The sequence below is a fragment of the Panthera onca genome (genome assembly GCF_046562875.1).
Source record: "Panthera onca isolate mPanOnc1 chromosome E1 unlocalized genomic scaffold, mPanOnc1 haplotype 2 h2.Chr16_ul_2, whole genome shotgun sequence".
Lineage (NCBI taxonomy): Eukaryota > Metazoa > Chordata > Mammalia > Carnivora > Felidae > Panthera > Panthera onca.
Window position 1 is genome coordinate 50349 of NW_027675816.1, and position 12806 is coordinate 63154.

Consider the following 12806-nt stretch of genomic DNA (forward strand, 5'->3'; position numbering starts at 1 on the left):
GATGCTCTAGCAATTAATTAAACCTGAGTAGGGGTCATGGGAACCTCTGATTTGTACCCAAGTCAAACAGATTACAAAATCAATAGACAAAAATCAGTTGTATTTCTATACACTAACAAGAAACTATCAGAAAGATAAATTAAGAAAACAATCCCATTTACAATAGCATCAAAAAACAAAATACTTAGAAACAGATTTAACCAAGGAGGTGAAAGATGAGTACACTGAAAACCATAAAACATTAATGAAAAACACTGAAGAAGACACAAATAAATGGCAGGATGTTTTGTGTTTGTGGACTGGAAGAATCAATATTTTTAAAATGTCTTATACTACCCAAAGTGATTTATATATTAAATGCAATTCCTGTCCAAATTCCACTGGCATTTTTTGCACAGAAGTAGAATAAATAATCCTAAAATTTGTATAGAATCACAAGAGACCTCAAAGAGCTAAAGCAATTTTGAAAAGGAAATAGTAACACTTGTAGAACATAGTAAGCTCTTCGACATTGGACAATAATGTTTTGGATTTGACACAAAAAGCAAAGGCAACAAAAGCAAAATTAACAAGCGGGACTACATCAAACTAAAAAGTTTCTGGACAGCAAAGGAAACCATCAGCAAAATGAAAAGGGAATCTATAGAATGGGAGAAAATATTTGCAAACCATATATCTGATGAGTCAATATTCAAATATACAAGGAATTCATACAACTCAATAACATAAATAATCCAATTTTAAAAGGACTTGAATAGACATTTTTCCAAAAAAAGACATACAAATGGCCGACAGGTATATGAAATGGCTCACAATCGCTCATCATCAGGGAAATGCAAATCAAAACCATAATGACGTATCATCTCATACCTGCTAGAATAGCTGTTTTCAAGGAGGCAAGAAACGAGTATTGGCAAGAATGTGGAGGAAAGGAAACACTTGTGCACTGCTGGTGGGAATGTAAATTGGTGCAGCCACTATGGAAAACAATGTGGAGTTTCCTCAAAAAATTAAAAATATAACTACAATATGATCCTGCAATTCCATTTCTGGCTATATATCTGAAGGCAATGAAAACACTCTCAAAGAGATATCTGCACTCCTATATTCATCACAGCATTATTCACAACAGCCAAGGTATGGAAACAATATAAATGTCAATCAACAGATAAATGGCTAAAGATGTGTCATCACACACACACACACACACACACACACACACACACACACACACAGGAATACTACCCAGCCATGCAACATGGATGGACCTTGAGGGCATCATGTGAAGTAAAACAGGTCAGACATAGAAAGGCAAATACTGGACGATCTTATATATATGTGGACTCTAAAAAAGCCAAATTCATAGAAACAGAGAGTAGAAGGGTGGTTTCCAGGGATGGAGGTGGGGGAAATAAGAAAAGGGAGAGGCTGGTAAAAGGGTAGAAACTTTCAGTTAAAAGATAAATAAGGTCTGTGGGCCTAATGTATAACATGGCTATAGTTGATAACACTATATTGCACAATGGAAATTTGCTAAGAGAGTAGAACCTAAGTGTTCTCACCAACATAGTAAGTAAATAAGGTAAACATGTGAAATGAGTAAAAGGTGGTAATCATTTCACAATGTAAACATATATTAAATCTTCACATTGTAGACTTAAATACATTATTTTGTCAAAAAAGACAAACTTGCAGGCATATGGATAATTGCTCTGCTGTAACTAGAAGCCCATGGTGGCTTATAGGCTTCCACATAGCTGTGAGAGAAATGAGAAAAAAAATGAAAAGAATGGCTACCTAGGAGTTAAAACTATACCAAAAGAAAGGCCACAAATATGCATGATCCTCCACACTTAGTACCTTATGAGAACACAGGAGCTACATTTTTGGTTCTCTCAAGCTTGCAGCAGTATAATTCCATTAAGTGAGTTCAGAGTTTAACTTACCTTTTTTTGTGCTCTAGCCTCAAACCCCTAATTTCATGTGAAATTGTCTTCTGTGTCATTTGAGAAAACTTGATGTCTTTCTTGTTGTCAATATGTCTCGATGGCAAGTTGGTTGCAAGAGAATTACAGCCTTCATCTGATAAATCGCTATTTTCTTCTGCCTGGGGAGTAACCAAGAGCCACAGTCAACCATGTTCTCTTTGCACAGGTAAGTTCAGTATGACCTTCTGGGTCAAATAATTCATTGTAGATAAATATTTTCTCTAAAGTGATGCTACCAGACAGAATTTTGTTGAAAAGGATTTAATTATCAGTGCATTAGTTCACATTAGGTACATGTTCTAAATGTCACCAACTATCCTTAGTGCATTATGTAGCTATAAAATGCCCAGCATTCGTGAACATAGCTAACGGTTGTGGAATCTAGTTCTTAAGGCATCTTTAAACTTACTTCATTAAATTAAAAACTCTTCTCCATGAACATAAGGGAAGGGAAGTGAAAATAATATAAAAACAGGGAGGGGGACGAAACATAAGAGACTCTTAAATATGGAGAACAAACAGAGGGTTACTGGAGGGGTTGTGGGAGGGGAGATGGGTTAAATGGGTAAGGGGCATTAAGGAGTCTCCTCCTGAAATCACTATTGCACTATATGCTAACTAACTTGGATGCAAATTAAAAATATATAAAGTAAAATTTAAAAAAATAATTAAAAAGAAATAAAAACTCTTCTCTACATCCACTATCAAGAGGATGAGAAGACAAGCCACAGACTGAGAGTAAATACTTAGAAAAGACATATCTGATAATGGGCTTTACTCAAAGTACTGTTATTCTGTATATTCAAAAATATATACAAAGAACTCTTAACAATAAGAAAAAGCACAACCCAACTTAAAAATGGGCAAAAGATCTTAACAAAGAAGACGTGCAGATGGCAAACAAGCAAATGAAAAGATCATTTGCTCAACATCATGTCAATAGGAAAGTGCAAATTAAAACATCAAGATACCACTACACATCTGTTAAAATGGCCAAATCCAAAATACTGACAAAACCAAATGCTGGCAAGGATGTGGAGCAAGAGGAACTCTTATTCATTGCTGGTGGGAATGCAAAATGGTACAACCACTTTGAAAGACAGTACTAAACATACTTATACCATATTTTGCAGCAATTACACCTTACTGGTATTTACCAAAGGAGTAGAAAACATATACCCACACAAAAACCTGCACACAGACGTTTAAAACAGCTTTATTCAGAATTGCCAGAACTTGGGGAAAAAAACAGTGCCCTTCAGCAGATGAATGGCAGTAGACTCAGTACATGAACTGTGGTACATCTAGAAAATGGAATACTATCTGGCACTAAAAAGAAAGGAACTATCAAGCCATGAAAAGACATGGAGGAAACTTAAATACATATTGCTAAGTAAAATAAGCCCATCTGCAAAGGCTACATACTATATGATTCCAACTATATGACATTCTGAATAGGTTAAACTATGAAGACTACAGAGACCAGCGGTAGTCAGTGGAGGAGGGAGAAAATGAATAAGCAGAGCACAGAAGATACGTAGGGCAGTGAAACTATTCTATATACTATAATAATGGCTACATGTCACTATACATTTGTCCAAACTCACAGAGTGCACAATACTGAATCAACCCCAATGTAAAGTATGGACTTTGGGTGATAAAGATATGTCCGTGTAGGTTTATTGATTGTAACAAATGTACCACGGTGGTGTACGATGTTGATAGCGGAGGAGGCTGCACATGTATAGAGGCAGGGAGTATATGGGAACTCCCCACTCAACTTTGCTGTGAATCTAAAACTGCTCTAAAAAATAAAAGTCTATCGAGAAAAAAAATAAAGCAGCTATATTTCTTCTAAACAGACACCTCCCCCTCCAAAAAAGAACTAGGGCCTACGAGCAATGAACATGTTTAGAAAAAGAGGAATGAAGTGAGAAATATACTCTTTTGAAATGCGGCTGTTTGCAGGTCATCTGGGTAGCTCAGTGGGTTAAGCATCCAGCTCTTGGTTTCAGCTTAGGACATGATCTCACAGTTCATGAGTTCGAGCCCTGCATCGGGCTCTTTGCTGACAGTGCAGAGCCTGCTTGGGATTCTCTCTCTCCTTCTCTCTCTCTGCCCCTCCACTGTTCATCCTCACTTTCTCTCTCTCTCTCTCTCAAAAATAAAGAAACTTAAAAAAAAAAAAAAAAAACATGGCTGCTTGCTTAAAACAACTGGACTGCATCTAGCTGATCAAAGGTATATTAGTTTTTAACCCCTGAACAAATTACAAAGGCCATGTATAAAGCAGATCACTAAGGGAGTTTAGAGAATCTCTATTTCTACACAAAATGTAAATTAAGGGAACTATTTCAGTGACTTTTAAGGTCTGCATACATTCATCTTACAACAGAGGCACACCTTTAACAACCTGCTTCAAAAAGGCAATCTGATTTGCTGCCCTAATATTTATTAGGAATGATGAAAAGTTTCCTAGAGATGTTGAGAAAAATGACTCAAAACAGAAACCAGGAAAATAAAAGGAGGAAGATCTAAAAAGACAGAGAGGCACAAAAACCTGTTATCAAAGACCAGATGAACAGAAGCAGTCAAATAGTGAACAGAAACTTTGATGATACAGAAAAGGAAGAAAATAATCTCTGAAATTCTGTGGTTAAAGGTGAACTGTCTGTGAAGTATAAACTACACAGTCTAAGGAAGACAAACTGGTATGATATATTAATGCTGTTAATTATTTTAACTTTTAAGAATCAGCTCTTCCAAATCAGCTCATGAGGATACAATCAACTAAGTATTAGGTATAAAAAAGTGGAACAGGTTAATAGACATATCACACTTCTTGGTACTTAGCAAGAAGCCTTGAAATTTTTTTTTTTTTTTTTTTTTTGCAGGGGTGGGGGGGCGCCTGAGTGGCTCGGTTGGTTAAACATCTGACTTTTGTTTTTAATTTTTTTAATGTTTATTTATTTTTGAGAGAAAAAGAGACACAGATGAGTGGGAGAGAGGCAGAGAGAGAGGAAGACACAGAATCCAAAGCAGGCTCCAGGCTCTGAGCTGTCAGCACATAGCCCGTCGTGGGGCTTGAACCCAAGAACCATGAGATCATGATCTGAACCAAAGATGGATGCTTAACCGACTGAGCTGCCCAGGTGCCCCTAACTTTTGATTTCAGCTCAGGTCATGATCTCACAGTTTGTGAGATCCAGCCTCACACCACGCTGTCTGCTGACAGCACAGAGCCTGCTTGGGATCCTCTCTCTACTTCTCTCTGCCCCTCTCCCACTCATGTTCTCTCTAGTGCACATGTGCTCTCTCTCAAAATAAATCAATAAACGTTAAAAAAAATTTTTTTTAATTTCTTTCGGATTACAGTATAGGTACATGTCATATGGTAGCACCAGATCCATTGAAAGCGTATATTTAAAAGGTTAAGACTCTCAGTTGACAATGTTGAATTTTTCCTGAGCCTTGTGCTCCTGGAAAACAGTGAAGATTAAAGGAATCCCTTCACCCTTTTGTGTTCTGAAAAATGGCTTGCTGCAAGGAATCACCCTTTTCCCCCATAAGCTTTAGATAAAACTCACAGATGCCACCCTTGTTTACCTATGACAAGGCCAAATATCTTCAAAATTCCTTTTCTTTGCTCTACGAAATGATTTGCTAAACTGTTTTAACCCCACTGATTAATTAGAACAAAAGGATTATTAGCCAAAATGTGGTTAAGCTTTCCTCGTTCCTCCAGGCCCCTAAAATATTCTCTGATCTGTTTATCTCATCATGCCACTCTTTCATCCCACTTCCCCCAATCCAGTTCCTAGCCTTGTTGACTCCTCTCCATGAAAGAAAAGCCATTTTTGCCTAGCCCTTGAGCTCCTTGAAGATCTTATGGTCACAGCCTTCCCTCTCCTATTTCAATAAATAGTCCCTTAAAAATAAATAAATAAATAAATAAATAAATAAATAAATAGTCCCTTTCCTCCCTTGGAATAATCCTTTTGAATAAAGTCTCTCCTTACTAAGTCCGGGTTTGTTTTTTGTTTGACACAATACTGGCCAATGGATAAGAACATCTCCTGAATCACAGGGGAGAAGGCTAGAGACACTTGGTATCTTTTAGATTACCTTCTGGTTAGACTCCCACATCATTAATTATGTTACCTACAACCATTTATGTAGGTTTAAATCCTTTATTCTCCTAAAAAATTATCCCAGTCCCCTACCCCGCAAAATACTCTCAACATACACCACAGACCTCTTGATATTGCTGGGATGAAAGTTCATTATATGCCCACTAAAAGAACTCAAAACTCACCTTAGTTATTAAAAGATCCTATAATTATATTGCTCTATGAATCTGCTTACTGATTATGGGTGTGAGATAAATATAAACTAATTTTTTAATGTAAACTATTTTTAAAGAAGAAGAAGAAGAAGCAGCAGCAGCAGCAGCAGCCTTTAGAAACTATTTTTGAAAAAAATACCTGGCAGAATAAAGGTACTTTACTTTCCATTTTTCAGTTTAGAGATAAATTCGGCCCTTGAGGACTCAAAGGTCTTGATGAACAAGTATGAATGAGCACAAAAGGATTTCCTGCCAAAAAAAAAAAAAGATAAGAAAAAAATCATATGCCTGCTTAAGAGACTTAATTACATTTACCTACCTGGTTATCCCTGTAATGTAACACAGTATAATACCAAATAGATATTCCCCAAGCCATATATGTGTACAAAAACTAGAAAAAGCAGTTAGTAGATTGTAATTCGCAGGAGATCACACTGTACCTTAATTTTACCTTTTGTGGTATAAGAAGTAGAGAAATCCAAAACAAATGACATAAAAGGCAGAGAAATCCAGTTATATTTATTTATTCAAATAAACCCAGAGAAACAGAACTACTAACATAGCAGCAATTCCCAATGTTATTTAATGCTTACTATATACTAGACATTATGATGAACACTTTAACATAAATTATTTCATTTATTCCTTACAGATATTTTTTTAAGGAATTATCATTATCTTTATTTTACAGATGAGGAAAATAAAGACTCAGATCAAGTTGTCCAAGATTATACCGCCAACAAATAGCGGAGTCAGAATTTAAAGTCAGACAGCCTAACTCAAGAGCCATGGTCTTCAGCACCCTATAACATCGCCTCTCAAAAAAATACTATTGTAAACAAAAGATGCCTTAGCCTGTTTTAAATCAAAGATTTCCACATCACATACCAACCAATTTTCAAAATTCCTTGCATTTTCACAGGTTTTTTTTACTTATATCTGAGTTACAGTGGATGTGCTATTTATTACATTGCTAGTTATATTACATTGTTACAATTTTCAGGGTCATTTGCATACCATGAAGTTTTACTGCAAGTATTAATATTCTTAACAGAGATAGTACTTTAAAATCACTTACTTCTGAAATGTTATACTAATTACTGCTGAATGTGGTATGTCCAACATTCCTGGAATTCAAACCATGTTAAAAATCAAATGAGGGGCGCCTGGGTGGCGCAGTCGGTTAAGCGTCCGACTTCAGCCAGGTCACGATCTCGCGGTCCGTGAGTTCGAGCCCCGCGTCAGGCTCTGGCCTGATGGCTCGGAGCCTGGAGCCTGTTTCCGATTCTGTGTCTCCCTCTCTCTCTGCCCCTCCCCCGTTCATGCTCTGTCTCTCTCTGTCCCAAAAATAAATAAAAAACATTGAAAAAAAAAAAAAAAATTAAAAAAAAAAAAAAAAAAAAAAAAATCAAATGAAACCTTGTGACAAATAGCCATCTCAGAAGACATTAGGTGGCTATGCAGATTTCCCCAGCAACCCACTCGATGTAATCTCTTCGAGGTCTTCTCTCATGAGCTCAATCTTTACTTAGCAACTATTTGGTATAGTATGGTCTCCACCATTGTTACTGTCTTCACTATTCAACTGGCATTAATCATTTGCCTTGTATTTTTATTTGCCACATATACATCTCCTATATCAACTATAACTTATAATTCATGGATGGACTGAAAGAATGGATTGGTATCTTATCATTCTTTGAATTATTTCTCACAATAACAAGCACAATGCTATATGTATAAAACAAAGGAAGGAGAGAGGTTCCAGAAGATGGCGGCGTAGGAGGACGCGGGGCTCACAGCGCGTCCTGCCGATCACTTAGATTCCACCTACACCTGCCTAAAGAACCCAGAAAACCGCCAGAGGATTAGCAGAAGGGAGTCTCCGGAGTCAAGCGCAGACGAGAGGCCCACGGAAGAGGGTAGGAAGGGCGGCGAGGCGGTGCGCGCTCCACGGACTGGCGGGAGGGAGCCGGGGCGGAGGGGCGGCTCGCCGGCCAAGCAGAGCCCCCGAGTCTGGCTGGCAAAAGCGGAGGGGCCGGACAGACTGTGTTCCGACAGCAAGCGCGACTTAGCGTCTGGGAGGTCATAAGTTAACAGCTCTGCTCGGAAAGCGGGAAGGCTGGAGGACAAAGGGAGGGAGAGCTGCTGAGCCCCCGGACGGCAGAGCTCAGCTTGGCGGGGAACAAAGGCGCCAGCGCCATCTCCCCCGCCCATCCCCCGCCAAAATCCCAAAGGGAACCAGTTCCTGCCAGGGAACTTGCTCGCTCCGCGCAAACACCCAACTCTGTGCTTCTGCGGAGCCAAACCTCCGGCAGCGGATCTGACTCCCTCCCGCTGCCACAGGGCTCCTCCTGAAGTGGATCACCTAAGGAGAAGCGAGCTAAGCCTGCCCCTCCACCCCCCGTGCACCTTGCCTACCCACCCCAGCTAATACGCCAGATCCCCAGCAACACAAGCCTGGCAGTGTGCAAGTAGCCCAGACGGGACACGCCACCCCACAGTGAATCCCGCCCCTAGGAGAGAGGAAGAGAAGGCACACACCAGTCTGACTGTGGCCCCAGCAGTGGGCTGGGGGCAGACATCGGGTCGGACTGCGGCCCCGCCCACTAACTCCAGTTATACACCACAGCACAGGGGAAGTGCACTGCAGGTCCTCACCACGCAAGGGACTCTCCAAAATGACCAAACGGAAGGATTCCCCTCAGAAGAATCTCCAAGAAATAACAACAGCTAATGAACTGATCAAAAAGGATTTAAATAATATAACAGAAAGTGAATTTAGAATAATAGTCATAAAATTAATCGCTGGGCTTGAAAACAGTATACAGGACAGCAGAGAATCTCTTGCCACAAAGATCGAGGGACTAAGGAACAGTCACGAGGAGTTGAAAAACGCTTTAAACGAAATGCAAAACAAAATGGAAACCACGATGGCTCAGCTTGAAGAGGCAGAGGAGAGAATAGGTGAACTAGAAGATAAAGTTATGGAGAAAGAGGAAGCTGAAAGAAAGAGAGATTAAAAAATCCAGGAGTATGAGGGGAAAATTAGAGAACTAAGTGATACACTAAAAAAAAATAATATACGCATAATTGGTATCCCAGAGGAGGAAGAGAGAGGGAAAGGTGCTGAAGGGGTACTTGAACAAATTATAGCTGAGAACTTCCCTGAACTGGGGAAGGAAAAAGGCATTGAAGTCCAAGAGGCACAGAGAACTCCCTTCAGACGTAACTTGAATCGATCTTCTGCACGACATATCATAGTGAAACTGGCAAAATACAAGGATAAAGAGAAAATTCTGAAAGCAGCAAGGGATAAACGTGCCCTCACATATAAAGGGAGACCTATAAGACTCGTGACTGATCTCTCCTTTGAAACTTGGCAGGCCAGAAAGGCTTGGCACGATATCTACAGTGTGCTAAACAGAAAAAATATGCAGCCGAGAATCCTTTATCCAGCAAGTCTGTCATTTAGAATAGAAGGAGAGATAAAGGTCTTCCCAAACAAACAAAAACTGAAGGAATTTGTCACCACGAAACCAGCCCTACAAGAGATCCTAAGGGGGATCCTGTGAGACAAAGTACCAGAGACATCACTACAAGCATAAAACATACAGACATCACAATGACTCTAAACCCGTATCTTTCTATAATAACACTGAATGTAAATGGATTAAATGCGCCAACTAAAAGACATAGGGTATCAGAATGGATAAAAAAGCAAGACCCATCTATTTGCTGTCTACAAGAGACTCATTTTAGATCTGAGGACACCTTTAGATTGAGAGTGAGGGGATGGAGAACTATTTATCATGCTCCTGGAAGCCAAAAGAAAGCTGGAGTAGCCATACTTATATCAGACAAACTAGACTTTAAATTAAAGGCTGTAACAAGAGATGAAGAAGGGCATTATATAATAATCACAGGGTCTATCCACCAGGAAGAGCTAACTATTATAAATGTCTATGCGCCAAATACCCGAGCCCCCAGATATATAAAACAATTACTCATAAACATAAGCAACCTTATTGATAAGAATGTGGTCATTGCAGGGGACTTTAACACCCCACTTACAGAAATGGATAGATCATCTAGACACACAGTCAATAAAGAAACAAGGGCCCTGAATGATACATTGGATCAGATGGACTTGACAGATCTATTTAGAACTCTGCATCCCAAAGCAACAGAATATACTTTCTTCTCGAGTGCACATGGAACATTCTCCAAGATAGATCATATACTGGGTCACAAAACAGCCCTTCATAAGTTTACAAGAATTGAAATTATACCATGCATACTTTCAGACCACAATGCTATGAAGCTTGAAATCAACCACAGGAAAAAGTCTGGAAAACCTCCAAAAGCATGGAGGTTAAAGAACACCCTACTAACGAATGAGTGGGTCAACCAGGCAATTAGAGAAGAAATTAAAATATATATGGAAACAAACGAAAATGAAAATACAACAATCCAAACGCTTTGGGATGCAGCGAAGGCAGTCCTGAGAGGAAAATACATTGCAATCCAGGCCTATCTCAAGAAACAAGAAAAATCCCAAATACAAAATCTAACAGCACACCTAAAGGAAATAGAAGCAGAACAGCAAAGGCAGCCTAAACCCAGCAGAAGAAGAGAAATCATAAAGATCAGAGCAGAAATAAACAATATGGAATCTAAAAAAACTGTAGAGCAGATCAACGAAACCAAGAGTTGGTTTTTTGAAAAAATAAACAAAATTGACAAACCTCTAGCCAGGCTTCTCAAAAAGAAAAGGGAGATGACCCAAATAGATAAAATCATGAATGAAAATGGAATGATTACAACCAATCCCTCAGAGATACAAACAATTATCAGGGAATACTATGAAAAATTATATGCCAGCAAATTGGACAACCTGGAAGAAATGGACAAATTCCTAAACACCCACACTCTTCCAAAACTCAATCAGGAGGAAATAGAAAGCTTGAACAGACCCATAACCAGCGAAGAAATTGAATCGGTTATCAAAAATCTCCCAACAAATAAGAGTCCAGGACCAGATGGCTTCCCAGGGGAGTTCTACCAGACATTTAAAGCAGAGATAATACCTATCCTTCTCAAGCTATTCCAAGAAATAGAAAGGGAAGGAAAACTTCCAGACTCATTCTATGAAGCCAGTATTACTTTGATTCCTAAACCAGACAGAGACCCAGTAAAAAAAGAGAACTACAGGCCAATATCCCTGATGAATATGGATGCAAAAATTCTTAATAAGATACTAGCAAATCGAATTCAACAGCATATAAAAAGAATTATTCACCATGATCAAGTGGGATTCATTCCTGGGATGCAGGGCTGGTTCAACATTCGCAAATCGATCAACGTGATACATCACATTAACAAAAAAAAAAGAGAAGAACCATATGATCCTGTCAATCGATGCAGAAAAGGCCTTTGACAAAATCCAGCACCCTTTCTTAATAAAAACCCTTGAGAAAATCGGGATAGAAGGAACATACTTAAAGATCATAAAGGCCATTTATGAAAAGCCCACAGCTAACATCATCCTCAACGGGGAAAAACTGAGAGCTTTTTCCCTGAGATCAGGAACACGACAGGGATGCCCACTGTCACCGCTGTTGTTTAACATAGTGCTGGAAGTTCTAGCATCAGCAATCAGACAACAAAAGGAAATCAAAGGCATCAAAATTGGCAAAGATGAAGTCAAGCTTTCGCTTTTTGCAAATGACATGATATTATACATGGAAAATCCGACAGACTCCACCAAAAGTCTGCTAGAACTGATACATGAATTCAGCAAAGTTGCAGGATACAAAATCAATGTGCAGAAATCAGTTGCATTCTTATACACTAACAATGAAGCAACAGAAAGACAAATGAAGAAACTGATCCCATTCACAATTGCACCAAGAAGCATAAAATACCTAGGAATAAATCTAACCAAAGATGTAAAAGATCTGTATGCTGAAAACTATAGAAAGCTTATGCAGGTAATTGAAGAAGATATAAAGAAATGGAAAGACATTCCGTGCTCATGGATTGGAAGAATAAATATTGTCAAAATGTCAATACTACCCAAAGCTATCTACACATTCAATGCAATCCCAATCAAAATTGCACCAGCATTCTTCTCGAAACTAGAACAAGCAATCCTAAAATTCATATGGAACCACAAAAGGCCCCGAATAGCCAAAGTAATTTTGAAGAGGAAGACCAAAGCAGGAGGCATCACAATCCCAGACTTTAGCCTCTACTACAAAGCTGTCATCATCAAGACAGCATGGTATTGGCATAAAAACAGACACATAGACCAATGGAATAGAATAGAAACCCCAGAACTAGACCCACAAACGTATGGCCAACTCATCTTTGACAAAGCAGGAAAGAACATCCAATGGAAAAAAGACAGTCTCTTTAACAAATGGTGCTGGGAGAACTGGACAGCAACATGCAGAAGGTTGAAACTAGAC

General features: G+C 38.9%; 1 protein-coding gene across 2 annotated transcripts in view; it reads right to left on the minus strand.

Moving 5' to 3' along the window:
* The window catches only part of LOC144614269 (EF-hand calcium-binding domain-containing protein 13-like), a 65010-nt gene that overhangs the window by 49633 nt on the left and 2571 nt on the right, over positions 1-12806 (minus strand). For both annotated transcript variants that reach the window (XM_078437011.2, XM_078437012.2), the window contains exons 2-3: positions 6473-6582; positions 1947-2107 (exon numbers count right to left, since the gene is read on the minus strand). In XM_078437011.2, coding sequence (XP_078293137.1) covers positions 1947-2107; positions 6473-6502 — 191 coding nt within the window. In that variant the 5' untranslated portion in view covers positions 6503-6582. The remainder of the gene's footprint in view (positions 1-1946; positions 2108-6472; positions 6583-12806) is intronic.